Source organism: Mirounga leonina, unplaced genomic scaffold (assembly GCF_011800145.1).
Source record: "Mirounga leonina isolate KUSES-001 unplaced genomic scaffold, KU_Mleo_1.0 Mir_376, whole genome shotgun sequence".
Taxonomy (NCBI): Eukaryota; Metazoa; Chordata; class Mammalia; order Carnivora; family Phocidae; genus Mirounga; species Mirounga leonina.
The window spans coordinates 10782049-10795487 of record NW_023270718.1 but is presented as its reverse complement, the minus strand read 5'-3'; the positions used below and the strand labels follow the sequence as shown (position 1 = coordinate 10795487).

General features: G+C 47.5%; 1 protein-coding gene across 5 annotated transcripts; it reads right to left on the bottom strand.

Annotated features, from left to right (window-relative positions):
* Positions 1–4620: 4620 nt before the first annotated feature.
* ZNF134 (zinc finger protein 134) lies at positions 4621–11840 on the bottom strand. 5 transcript variants are annotated; one of them, XM_034986338.1, is made up of 3 exons: positions 11576–11840; positions 7069–7164; positions 4621–6413 (listed from the first exon to the last, which is right to left on the bottom strand). In XM_034986338.1, the coding sequence occupies exons 2-3, from the start codon at positions 7094–7096 to the stop codon at positions 5167–5169; spliced, it is 1275 nt and encodes a 424-aa protein (XP_034842229.1). In that variant the 5' UTR covers positions 7097–7164; positions 11576–11840; the 3' UTR covers positions 4621–5166. The 5 variants fall into 5 exon arrangements, with proteins under 5 accessions (XP_034842229.1, XP_034842228.1, XP_034842230.1 ...); XM_034986337.1 differs by lacking the exon at positions 11576–11840 and adding an exon at positions 10097–10162; XM_034986339.1 differs by lacking the exon at positions 11576–11840 and adding an exon at positions 6495–6602 and having other exon boundaries at positions 7069–8084.
* Between the last annotated feature and the right edge of the window lie 1599 nt (positions 11841–13439).

Below are 13439 nucleotides of genomic sequence, written 5' to 3'. Positions count from 1 at the left end.
GGCACCCCAGAGAGGGAGTGGTTCTGCAGCAGGCTCAGCAGGCAGAGAGAAGCTAAAACCTCGAGGTTCCAGGGATAGGGCACAGGGGCCTGCAGCTTGAGCCTGAGACCAGATGGAAGGAGGTGGGTTATAGGGGCTGGCACAGAGTAGGCAGCAGTGCAGAAGCAGGTAAGAGAAGTAGCCTTGAGGACGCAGGGGGCGGGCAGGAGGAGAGCATGGGGATAGGGGGTACAGAAGCCAGCATAGAGGCCGGGCCATAGAGGGAGTGGGTTGCCAAGGATGCAGAACAGGGCAGCCACAGGGCTGGGTGTCTTGATAGTGCAAGAGGTCCAGGAAGTCAGTGCTGCTGCCAAGGAGCCATTAGGCGAAGAGGGAATTCCTAGGGCCAATAGGGCACATGGAGAGCCCTGGGCTGCCAGGGACTGCAGAGGTGGGAGGCAGCAGAACCTGGTGCCTGGGGGCCAGAAAGCCCAGAGAGGTACAGCCAGTTAGACCAGAGCTCTCTCTGACTCTGCCTGGGTACCCACCTGACACCCCACCTCTGAGCCAGCAGTTCAGGGTTTAAGGCTCTGGCTTCCTTCCCCTCTGAACCAAAGCCTCTCTGCAGGCCAGTCCTACCCTGGCAGGCCCCAGCTCCCTCATACCTTTGGATGCAGTGCACCGGCCAGTGGAGCTCTCCCCTGTGGAGCTCCACCTGTGCCTGAAGTTGGCAGGCTGTTTCTTCCTGGAAGCTCTGGGAAATCAGATTCCTACTTGTGTGCTTTGTTCGCAGAATTCAGCTGCATGTGGTTGTAGGACTGAGGTTTCTAAGCTTCTGGGATGCTTTCTGTAATGAGGTGATCTGCAAAGTCACATAATTTCTTCAAAGGGCTCTGTGTGTGATCAGTACTTTGACCTTCTGATCTTGCTGAGCCCCAACTAAAGATGCTGTCAGATGTGTGGTGCTCAGCTTAGTTCCTAGCTTTATCTCAGGACCAGCAATGGGGCATCAAGGGCCTGATACAGCCACGCCTGACTCTTCTCTCTGCCTCTTTCTCCCTACGGCTGGAAAAGGTTCTCTATTTTTATTTTTATTTTTTTATTTTTTATTTTTTTAAGATTTTATTTATTTATTTGACAGAGAGAGACACAGCGAGAGAGGGAACACAAGCAGGGGGAGTGGGAGAGAGAGAAGCAGGCTTCCCGCAGAGCAGGGAGCCTGATGCGGGGCTCGATCCCAGGACCCTGGGATCATGACCTGAGCCGAAGGCAGACGCTTAACGACTGAGCCACCCAGGCGCCCCAAAGGTTCTTTATTTTTAAAGACTCGTGTGAAGGGCACCTGGGTGGCTCAGTCGTTAAGCATCTGCCTTCAGCTCAGGTCATGATCCCAGGGTCCTGGGATCGAGCCCCACATTGGGCTCCTTGTTCAGCAGGGAGCCTGCTTCTCCCACTGCCTGCTGCTCCCCCTGCTTGTGCTCTGTCAAATAAATAAATAAAATCTTTAAAAAAAAAATTAAAAATTAAAAAAAAAAAAAGACTCGTGTGATTAGATTGAGCCCACCTAGGTAAGTCTAATGACAAAGTCCATTATATATGCAAAGCCCCATTGGCCATCTATAGGAACATTCACAGTTTCTGGGGATTAGAGCATGGACATCTTTGGGAGCAGTGATTCCATCTACTACAGTTTGCTGTCTAGTCCTCAGATTCCTATCTGACCTGCTTGTAAAATATATGCTACCCATCCCAAGATCATAAAATGTCTCCTTCCATTACAGTATCAACTCAACACCCAAATCTCACAAGCTCAAAAATCCCAAATCTCATCATCTAAATTGTCTAAATCAGACATGGATATGGCTGAGGCTCTGGATATACTCCACCCTGGCACACAATGCTCTCCATCTGTGGATCTGTAAAAATAGAAAACAAGGTATTGCCTCCCAAAATAAAATGCTGGAAGAGACCTAGGATAATAGTTATATACATTGTTTCAAATGGAGAAAATGAAAAAATAAATAGCCACAAGTTCCAAGAAATTTTGAAATCAAGTTTAGCAAACTACATTAGGTATCAAGGCCTGGGAATACCTTCTATGGTTCAGGGCTCTGGCCACTGGGCTCTCAGCTCCCCACCCTGTGTTCTACTCTGTCCTCCACCTCCCTTTCTCTGACAGGTAACAAAGGTTTGCAGCTTAGTAATTTTCTCAGGTGGTTTCAATGTGTGCAGAATATTGTAGTTCCTAATTCATATTCTGTCCCTTTAAGATTCAAGGTGTTTCTACTAGAAAGGAATTTTCAAGAGCTTTGTGGTTCTTCTGTATATACCACAGAGATTCGTTCCATCAGACAAGAGGTTGGTTCACACATTTTTTCCCCTGGATAATCCCGTACCATTTTTTTGGCTTTTGCTGAGATGGCCAAGGGATGCCTTTAAACTTCCTAGATGGTCGGTCTCTGGTTATACTGAGACCTGCTTAGTCACAATCTCTTCAAAGAAATTTTATGTGACTAAATCTGGTCTTTTGATCTTGCTGAGATATTACAAAAGGTTGTACAGCTACACCCTTGGCTATTTCTCCAGAACATGCTTTCTTGACCATGAACCACTTCATTTCAATGTCTTTTGCAATTAAGATGGAATAAGAATTTCCCAAATCATAAAGTCCTGGGGTCTTTTCTGTTTAATAGTTCTTCCCTACGTTTATCTCTTCCCTATCACATTTTACCATAAACATTAAGAAACAAGGCCACACTTAAAATACTTTGTTTAGAAATTTCCTCAGCTAAATGTCCATATATGGACTTGTACATTAATATATGCAGCAGCTTTATTTTTAATATCTAGAATTTGGGGAAAAACATGTCAATTAAGATACAGGGGCAGCTCTTTCTGCCCACGGGGACGTGCTTTAATAAAACCACCATTTTGTACACACACACAAAAAAGAAGATAAAGGGATAAATTGCAGTATATCCATAGACTATTACTCACCAATGAAGAGAATGAACTATTTATACAAACGATTCTCAAAATAATGTTGCATGAAAGACAGTGAACGATTAATAAACTTCTAAGGTTCCACTTAAATAAGATTCTAGAAAAGGCAAATTTATCTATATAGAAAGTAAATCAATGGTTGCCTACAGGAAGGGATAGGAGGTATTAAGAAGGGCATTGAGATAAGCGAAGTAAGTCAACCAGAGAAAGACAATTATCATATGATCTCACTGATATGAGGATCACAGGGGAAGGGAGGGAAAAATGAAACAAGACTAAACCAGAGAGGGAGACAAACCATAAGAGACTCTTAATCTCAGGAAATAAACTGAGGGCTGCTGGAGTGGAGGGGGGTGGGAGGGATGGGGTGGCTGGGTGATGGACAATGGGGAGGGTATGTGCTATTGTGAGCACTATGAATTGTGTAAGACTGATGACTCACAGACCTGTACCCCTGAAACAAATAATACATTATGTTAATAAAAAAATATATATATAGTTTAGATATTAAAATATATATATATATATATATATTTTTTTTTTTTTTAAAGAAGGGCACTGAGAGGGATTAGGAAGGGCCATGAGGTTACTTTTGGGGTGGATATGTCCAATACAACGGTGGGTGATTTCTTATATTTATACATATATTAAGGATTACAAATTGCACTCTTTACGTACATGCAGCATATGGCATATTGACTACACCTCAATGAAACTATAAAAAATGATCCCACTGCAACATCTGGGTCTTCCACTTCTACTGGAAAACCAGATTGAGCATCAATATAGTGACTCTACCATCTTTCTCCAAATGCCTTGTAAGAGAATCTCTTCCCCAGCAGCAAGAAAAACTGGCAAGCAGTGAAGGCCGTTTCCAAGCTGAGTCACCGGAAGCTCTGGCTGGTCACAAAATCTACATCCTTGCACCATTGTCTACCCCAGAGTTCTTGCCCATGCAGCAAAGACACTAGGTATAGAGCCTAGAGAGGTACAGAAACCAATAAACCTTACATTCTTTGCTCTGACACTGACCTTGGTCATAGAGTGATACAGCCCTGGAGATGCTAAGAATTCCCATGCATCCCCATCTCACAGAGCCACAGTGACAGGAATGTTTACGGATGTCTTTTTAAAATGGGCACATCCACTCTCATTTGCTGCAGTCTCCCCAAACCCAATTATTCACACCCAGTGTTTCTGTATCCATTTTGTTTCCTTCCTGGGATGGTAAGTCTTGCGGCCAGACTTGGGTACCAGATCAGATTCTGGCCTTCAGGGCATACGGCACTTGGCAAGTCCTCAGAAACAGCTTCCCCTCAACAGTGCTGCGAAATATGGTACATATGCTGGAAATAAGACACACAATCCATGCTGCTCCCAAACATAATGAAGGTTGTCACCCCCAGGGTGATGTCTGGGCCTTCAAATAACTCTGAAATCCAGACAAAATCAGGCCCATAAACCCCTAAACTGGACTGAAAATGGTTCTCTGCCAACCTGCTCTTCCATCTGAGGCACATGAAATTAGAGGCCCCCCCGCCCACCACACACACACTGTTTATCTCTTCAGTTTGGCAGGGCCTAAGTGTTTTCAAAACATTCCAAACAGTAAAAATAATATCCAAGATTAACGACAGCTTAAATAATAAGGTCTTTATTATCACAGAAACCAGAGCAACGTAAGACAAGTAGTTCTCCAGGTTAGGTGACTTGGAGGCTAGAAAATCTGTCACAAGTACCACATGAGACCAACAATGTCCATGAAGAAAGTAAACCTTTTCTGTAAGCCAGAACACAGCTCAGATCCTCTTGGCTAAAGATGTACAGTAAAGTCCACACCTTTCATCAGTGGGGAGGAAATGAGAAATCCCATTTAATTCAGGATTCTTGTAATTCCCTCCAGGAACTGGAGATTACAAAGTTCTACCTTCCCTGAGGATGTTATGGTAACTAAGCTGGTAGAGCTGAGATGGTTTCAGCCATAGGCATTGCATGACAAATCTGGCAAGGCCCTATTTGAAAGTGCAACACAACCCATGAAAGCTTCCCTGTACCTGGCATTCATAAGGTATCACCCTGGTGATAATGCTGATATATGAAGTTCAACATCTGATTGATGTCTTCCTCTCAAAGGGTAAACACAGAGCTCCTCTCCCTATGAGCCCCGTTGTGTTGAAAGCACTCCTAAAGCCTTCCTGCAGTGTGAACTTTCTGGTGCCGAATGAGGTGGGAGCTTAAACTATAGGCTTTCCCACATTCATTGCACTCATATGGCCTTTCTCCAGTGTGAACTTTTTGGTGCCTAACAAGGTGGGATGTTCTGATGAAATCTTTCCCACATTTGCTGCACACAAATGGCCTTTCCCCCGTGTGAACTCTCTGGTGTGCAATAAAGTCAGAGCTTCGACTAAAGAATTTCCCACATTCGACGCACTCAAAAGGCCTTGCCTCAGTGTGAATTCTCTGGTGTTTAATGAGGGTGTATTTGTGGCCAAAGGATTTCCCACAATCACTGCAAACATATGGATTTTCCCCAGTATGGATACTCTCATGTTGAACAAGTGTGGATTTGTGTCTGAAGACTTTCCCACAATTGTTGCACTTATAAGGCCTCGCTCCATTGTGAACTCTCTGGTGTACAATTAGGTTGGAGTGATGGCTAAAGTATTTTCCACATTCACTACACTTGTAAGGCATTTCTCCAGTGTGAATTCTTTTGTGCTGAGTAAGGTTGTCTTTGCGGCTAAACGCTTTCCCACATTCTTTGCACTCGTAAGGCCTTTCTCCGGTATGGATTCTCTGGTGCTGGATAAGGGTGGCTTTGCGGCTGAAGGCTTTCCCACATTCACTGCACTCATAAGGCCTTTCTCCTGTATGGATTCTCTGGTGCTGGACGAGTGTGTCTTTGCGGTTGAAGGCCTTCCCACATTCGCTGCACCTGTAATGCATATGTCCACTGTGAGAGGCCTCCCCACTCTCGGTACTCCTTGTCCTCTTCTTGCTATGGGTGGCCTTTTGCTGGTGACTGCCCAAACTGGCCTGGAAGTTCTGCTCCTCCTCACATGGAAAAGGCTTTTCTGACAGGTGAGGTTCTTCATAAACTCTACAGTTCTTCACAAACGAGGTCTTGCCTTTGTCTCTTCTTAAGGGTTTCTCTACATTGTACTGCTTTTGGTGCTGAAGAAAGTTTGCACTGAACCAGAATTGTCTCCCACATGCCCCACATGTGTAAGGTTTCAGTCCTTGGCATGTTTCCTGGTGTTCATCCAGGTGCAAGATATCTTTCAAGATGGGGCCACATATGTCACAAGGGTGAGCCATCTGGGCTGATGAACGTGCCTTGGAAATACTACCATGTGACACTTCTACAGAAATGCTCTGCTCAGAAGGTGCCTCTTCATCCTCTTCACTTCTGCCTGCACACCAACAACCTGAAGGCAGAAAAATGCTGTTGAAGTGCATGATGACTTTGGTGGGAAGGAGCAGCCCCATCACAAATGTGTCTAGCATACCCAGGATTTAGTCCATGCAGGTGTTGGCAGGACAGCAGCCTTGGCATCAGGTTAAAGGAAAAACTGCTGTGCAATACTGGGCCTCACAGAGTGACAGAATGAGGAAGTCTGCACAAGGGACAAAGACACAAGGATGGGGTGTAGCTCAGAGAGAACCAGCAGGCAGGATGTCCAGTTTACTCCCGTGCAAATGATTTTTAGAAGGGCCTTGGCTACTGGTGAGCACTTTACGGAAATGTATGTCTAGGCCCAGGAAAATGTGATCTAAAATGAGCAAGTGGTATTCAAGAATCATTTCAGGATATACATACATCTCACGACACATTAGCATTGTCCAACATAGGAGAGCACTGCAGAAGGAGCAGTAGAGAGCACTGGTAAGTGGGCGTGGACAGCCCTGGGTTGGAGGTCAGAACAGAAACAACAAGTGTGTAAAGTGTCCGGAATGAGGAGAAAAAGACAGAAAGAGGTATGGTCTATAACCTAGGCACCAAACAGGAGTGGGGCCAGGACAGGCTTCTGGCACTATTTGAACCCAGCCCTGAAGTCACACCCTCCCCAAGCTCCCACTCACCAGGGCCTGTCCACGTCCCTCCTGCCATGGCTAGAGTCCCTCTAAGTCAGGCACTCAGAGTTCTTTCCCCTGCTAAGTTCAGCAACCACAAAGGATCTGGAAGAAAACAAGTCATAGAGGAAAGACAGGGAAAGTAGGAAAGCAGTGGCCCAGAGCAGCCCACCCACAGGAGATTAAGACAACTAAATATTACAAAATGAACATCAGAAATGTCTTGCAGGATCAGCACACTGGGCCTACAGCAGTGACCATGACGGCAATTCGTAAGACAGGTAGGTCCAAGGAAATTATAGGAAAGGGGCAGAGTCTAGAGTACAGAGGTATCACGAATGTGGGTAGAGCCATACAGCCAGGGAAAGGGCAAGCAGGGTAGTCCACTGGGCTGACCACTAGACTCCTGACCCTCAAACCCTTTCTGGTAACGGCTTAGGGCAGCAGGGGCTGGGAGCACAGGTAGTACAGAGGCAATACACAGCTAAGTCCCAGTACCTAGAAAACCTATCTTAGTGAGGGAAAATAGCAGTGCCCGTGGCAGCTAGGAGAAGAAATGGCAACCTATGAAGGAAGAAAGAGTAGAACACAGCCCAGAAAACTGGGGTATTTGGGGCCTTATCCAGGAAGACCGTAAGCACATAAGCACAAAGCACAGAAAACACCGCGTGTGACCCAAGTCTCTGGGCCTTATCAAGCAGCCCCCATTCCTCCCAAGAGAAATACACAAACACATCCTTGAAAGTCCCATGACCCTGCACGAAGTCAATAACTGAGCACAGGAGCAGCAGCTCTCCCCAAAACTCCTGGTCTACCCACCACACATTCACTTTCCTCCCCAGCTCCCCAACTCCGACCAGATACCAGGCCCTTGTGACTGGTCCCTACTCACTCTCCCCATTTCCTAATAATCTTTTTGTCCAGCCCAAAACAACAGGCGGGGGACAGATAGACACTTTTTTTTTTTTTAAGATTTTATTTATTTATTTGCCAGAGAGAGACACAGCGAGAGAGGGAACACAAGCAGGGGGAGTGGGAGAGGGAGAAGCAGGCTTCCGTGGAGCAGGGAGCCCGATGCGGGGCTCGGTCCCAGGACCCTGGGATCATGACCTGAGCCAAAGGCAGACGCCTAATGACTGAGCCACCCAGGCGCCCCCAGAGAGGCACTTCTGCCAGCTAGTTCCCCTGGGGTCTAGAGTTTATGCCTCTCATATACAAATTTGAGTTCAGAATTCTCCCTAGAGCCCCCAGGCTATGAATTCAGATTCCATCTCCAGTACACATCACTCTCGAGACCATAGCTCCCTCATGTCTATGGATACCCACAACACAGGTATCTCCCACATGCAAATCTGCACATAGCATCCAGAGAATTCTTGGTTAATGCATCCAAGATCACATCTGGCTCCAGTCAATGGTCCCCACTGCCATTTAACTCTGAACCCAGCTTTTAAATCCTCCCTTCCTGGCCCTATTCCTTGATTCAACTTCAGCAATCCAGAACAACATAAAGATACCAGATAAACCCAGCCCCTTCCCACTTTGCTGTCATATACTAAGGATGCTATATTCTCAACAATAAAAGACTTAACACTTAATATTAAATTCTCATTCAAAGCCCACACCCACTGCCCTACCTCAAGCATAGTTACTCTGCCAGCTGACCCAATCTGCCCCTGAGCTCTTCTACCAGCTTGACTGCAACTCCCCACATCCCACTAAAGGTCACCATGAACACCTGGGAAGCACACAGAGAAGGGAAAGCACCTGCTTTGGCCTCACTTTCATTTCATCTCTAATACTGCTCTACCCCAGCATCCATGTCGTGTCCACGCTCTCTGGAAGACTTCCCCACCTGCCAGATCCTACTCTCTCCCTCCAAAATGGACACTAACCTAACTTTTCCTGTCTCTTAGATGACTCCTATCCCACTCTGCCAGGTCTACCCCCTCCCAGGCCCTTAATGGCACTGCCACTCTGACATAAAGGTTCTCTCTATAAATCTGATAAGCAGCTCTACTCTAATCCATACACTGACTGCCACCTTGCGGACTTGAATCCCTCCTCTGAAATCCAAACCTGTGTGCCCAGCTGTCTACCTGTACCTCCACTCAGATTCAACATGGTCAAAGCCTAATTCTTGATATTACTTCTGAAAGTTACTCCCACCACCAACTTCACCATCTCAATGGAGGATTTTTCCATCCTTATACCTTCTCAGGCCAAAAACTTTGAGAGCTGTGGAGTCATCCCTGACTCTTCCCATTCTTTCCCTCACCAACCACATCAGAAAATCTGGTTAACTCTACTTAAAGAAAAACAAAACAAAACCAAAAAAGGACCAGAATCCAAGCATTTGTCCCTCGCTTCCAAAGTGACCAGTCTAGTCCAGCCATCATCAACAGTGCTCCTTCCTCACCCCAAAGTCTTTTTTTCACTGTGCTGCCAGAGAAAGCCTGTTAAGACCACAGTCAGATCACTCCCTCCTGTTCCAAACCTTCCATGGCTCCCACCATTCTCAAAACAGAAGCCCAGTTCCACAAGCTGCCATTCCAGAGTTGAATCCTGTCCCCTGCTCTCTGATCACACTAGACGTAATGGAGACCTGAGGTTCCCTTAACACTCCTAGTTCAGCCTCAAGTGATGTTTTTGCACGTGCTGGTTCTTGTGCCTAGGGCACTGTTTCACACTTCATCCCACAGCACTCAATTCAAGGCAAAAGACCACTGGTAACACCAGCATCCCCAAACTCAATGGCAAGTAGAAGGGTAGGTAAAGTGAGTGCAGAGATCCTCAGTGCTTCTACCATCAAAGCAACCTGGCAGAAAGGAGGAGTTGAGAGTGGCGTTACCAGAGTGGGGTATCATGGACTGAACTATTCCCCTAACTCCTGCCCTGCCTTTTGGTGAGAATGATTTCTGAATGTCTAATCTCAGATACTAAGACCTTAGTGTTGTCTCCTATCAGACGGGTGTCCATGAACAAAGATGTGTTGCAGTGTCTTCATCTGTAAAGCAGGGATAATAGTGGTACCCACCTTACAGGGCTCCTGTTTGTATCAGACACGTTAGTAAATGCCAAGGATCCTTGAATTAACCATTTTCCCAAATGGTTCTGGAGCAAATGAAGGGATAGGTTTTTGATATTTGGGATTTGTTTTCAAGCTTTTAAGAAAATGTGATATTTAAGACTTTCATCATAATCAAACACAGGCAACCACTTCAATCAATTACTAAGCATTAATATAAACTTATCATATCTATACATTTTAAATTTTTAACTGCTTCTGTATACCTGCCAAGTGTCCATTAGTCCTCTCACCAAACCAGCCTACCCAGTACATACTCCTCTGAAGGTGAGCCTGCCGGTGGCCCTTCTTTAGAGATGTTCATAATCTCTCCTCACCTAAGAGTTGGAGAACTGATGTACCAGGTCCCTGGACTGGGCTGAGGCTAACTTTTCCTCTGTTCCACAGGCAGTGCCCTTGCTGAGTCCAAAGTGGCAAATCTAGAGCGCCTCACACCTGCCTCTGCATCTCTGGCCAGGTTCTTTATACCCTACAGGCCTCTCCTGCTGAGACCAGCCAGAACTCCTTCCCATGCTTCTTTCTGGAGGGAATGAAGGATGTCCACCCCTTCCTTCCTGCCTTCCAATCTCTCACCTCAAGGACTACATAAGATAAACACATCCTTAATATTCTGCCTCCGAATCTGATCTCCAGGCTTTGACCTGAGGCCTCATCCCTCAGTGGTCTCCAACACAGCCCCCCCGCCCCGCCCGCCAAACTCCAGACCTGCAGGGCCAGATGCCCATGGGACACCTCCTCTTAGCTTTGCAATGTCCAAAATGCAACTCCTGATTCCTTCAAAGGAGCTCCCTGCTTCAACGGACCCATTCCCACTGAAGTTCAGCGGGGGGAAGAGGAAACAAGTGTTTAGGCCCTTCACTCCCTACTTTCGCGTACAGCCATTATCTGACACAGCAAGAAATCCTGCCGGTTTTACCTTTCAAATCCCACTTCTCCACCTCCAAGCTCGCCGCCACGGCTCTGGTCCAGCCACAACACTCCTGGAGTCTGCGGCCTCCTCACCGGTCTCCCTGCCTCCATGCTCATCACTCCAGCCCGCCGTAATCTATGCCCCCGAGCCGGATCACACCATGTTCCTCCACGGCTCCCAGCGTCCTCGCCGCGAGGGCCCTCGGCTCACCCAGCCTTTCCACGCAGGGCTACGACTCGCCCTTTAGGCTCCCTGCAAATACGAGGGCCCGGTTTCCTGATTCCCGCCGGCTCAGCCGCGCCTCCAAGCCCTCGCTCGTGATCATCGCTCGGCCAGGAACACTTCGACGGCTCATCACACCGGCTGTTAGAAATGGGGGCTCCCCCCATAAGCGCCCCCACGGCCCAGAACACCGGAGCCTGGGCCGCAAAGACGTCAACAGGCGCCCCTCATTCAGGGCTTCGTGATTCGGAGTGGAAGGCCGAAAGGCGTCAAGGTCCGGCGAATAAAGTACCCACCTACGCGGGATCCATCACCGGGGCCGCCGCCATCACAATCTGGACCACACGGAGCCGCGCGGAGTCCCAGGTCGGGACCCACGCACCGCCGTCGCTTGGCCCTGGTCGCGGAGCCTTCGCGGGCGCTGCCACCGCCGAGCCTTCCGCAATTGGCACAGGGTCTCTTCCCGTCCCTTCCCGCTTCCGTCACTCTGAACCGAACCTGCGTTCCCAACGATCTGCTCCGAGGGCTCCACCAGGAGCGGACAAAATGTCCGCCGCGAGGAAGACGCCGGAAGTCCCGCCCAGACGGCTCGGGCGCTTTTAATAGTGCCGCCACCGCGCGGCGCAGAGACTTCTGGGTAATGTAGTTTCCCTGAGCAATCGGCCCTAGCGACCGCGGACTCGCTCCCCGCAGGGCCTAGGCAGCGCGGCCCCGCGAGGGGCGCTGGGAAATGGTGCCTCAAGGCTCGGATGACGGGGCGGGGCCTCGGCGCCCAGGTCCCGTGCTGTGCAGGCGGCTGCGGGGTGAGTCCAAAAAGTGCTGGGAGCGTTCTTGCAGCTATTCCCAGAGCCACAAAACCACGTGGACACATCGTGTGAAATGTCATTTTGAGTCCACTCACAGTCCGCTCGCATTTCCTCGCTGGTTTATAAATCCATGTAGATGGAAGCTTTAAGTCAGTTTTGGGCGCTTTGGCTGAGTCAGGGGCCCGGGATCAGGGGTCAGGTCAGCGGACAGGGCCGGGGAGGACCCCCGGGAGGGTTACTGGGCCGACGAAGGCACTGTAGCACCGTGTAATTCAAAAGATGCTTCTTAGCCCAAAGCTGAGGTATATTGATTTCCCTCTAGGAATATGCCGCCTATCTGAAAAGGGCCATTATAAATGCTTTTTAATGTGCCAGGACTGGTGGCAATAAATATGCAAAGGTGATCATCTGAACCCAGAAATAAAGATTTATAGCTTCATGATCTCATTTCTTTGCTAGGAAGTGATTTTCACTTCACTTGCAATTACAGGGACAGTGTCTGAATTGGGAGTTGACATTATTTTTGGTAAACGATGAAGAAGAGGAGAGGGAGGGTGAAGGCAGGGGAAGCGGAGGAGGGAAGAAAGGAAGGAGGGAAGGAAAGCAAAGAAGGAAAGGAAGAAAGAAAACATTTATGAATTGTTTAAATTACTGAAGGTTATTAATATAATTCTGTGGTTATGCACAGATATACTCAAAAATGGCTCTGGGGGACATACCTGTGACAAGTGAAAACGGTTGTCTGAGAAGTGAGAGAATGAGGTTGAGCATACATGGGGGCTGAAACATTGAATACAACAGGGTTTAGTCTCCAAAATGTAATTTCTTTCCATTCTTGAAAATGCTGAATATCTACTTTGACGGAGAATTAAAACATTTAGAAGTGTTGCCAGAGGGCAACCCTCTCGGGTCCCCTCCCTCTTTGGGAGCTTTGTACTATCACTCAATAAACCTTGCTTTGCTGCCCACCAAAAACAAATGAACAAAAAAGTGTCGCCAGATGATGAAGATGAACAAGGATACTGTAATACCATGCTTATTCGCGGCTCTAACAAACATTCAATGAACACCTGTGCATTTCAGGCACTATCTTAAGTGCATGGAATATATTTGAAAACAAGAGACAAAGACCCCAGCCATCAAGGAGCTCACACTCTACAGTATTCAAAAAGACAGAGGAAGAAATATGAAATACATACTGAATTATGTACAATGTTAGAATGTGATAGGCACAATAGAAAAGAGAGATGAGGGCGCCAAGAAATGGGGTATGAGATGTAGTATTATACAGCCAGGGGAGGCTGATTTGAACCCATGTCTTAGTTTATAAAGGTGACTTAGTGACAACATGGAT

Coding starts and splice junctions, on each gene's coding strand:
- ZNF134 (XM_034986338.1), bottom strand. CDS start 7,096: ATGGCAGGAGGGACGTGGACAGGCCCTG. Junction 6,414..7,068: donor AGGGACGTGGACAGGCCCTG/GTGAGTGGGAGC, acceptor TTCTGCCTTCAG/GTTGTTGGTGTGCAGGCAGA.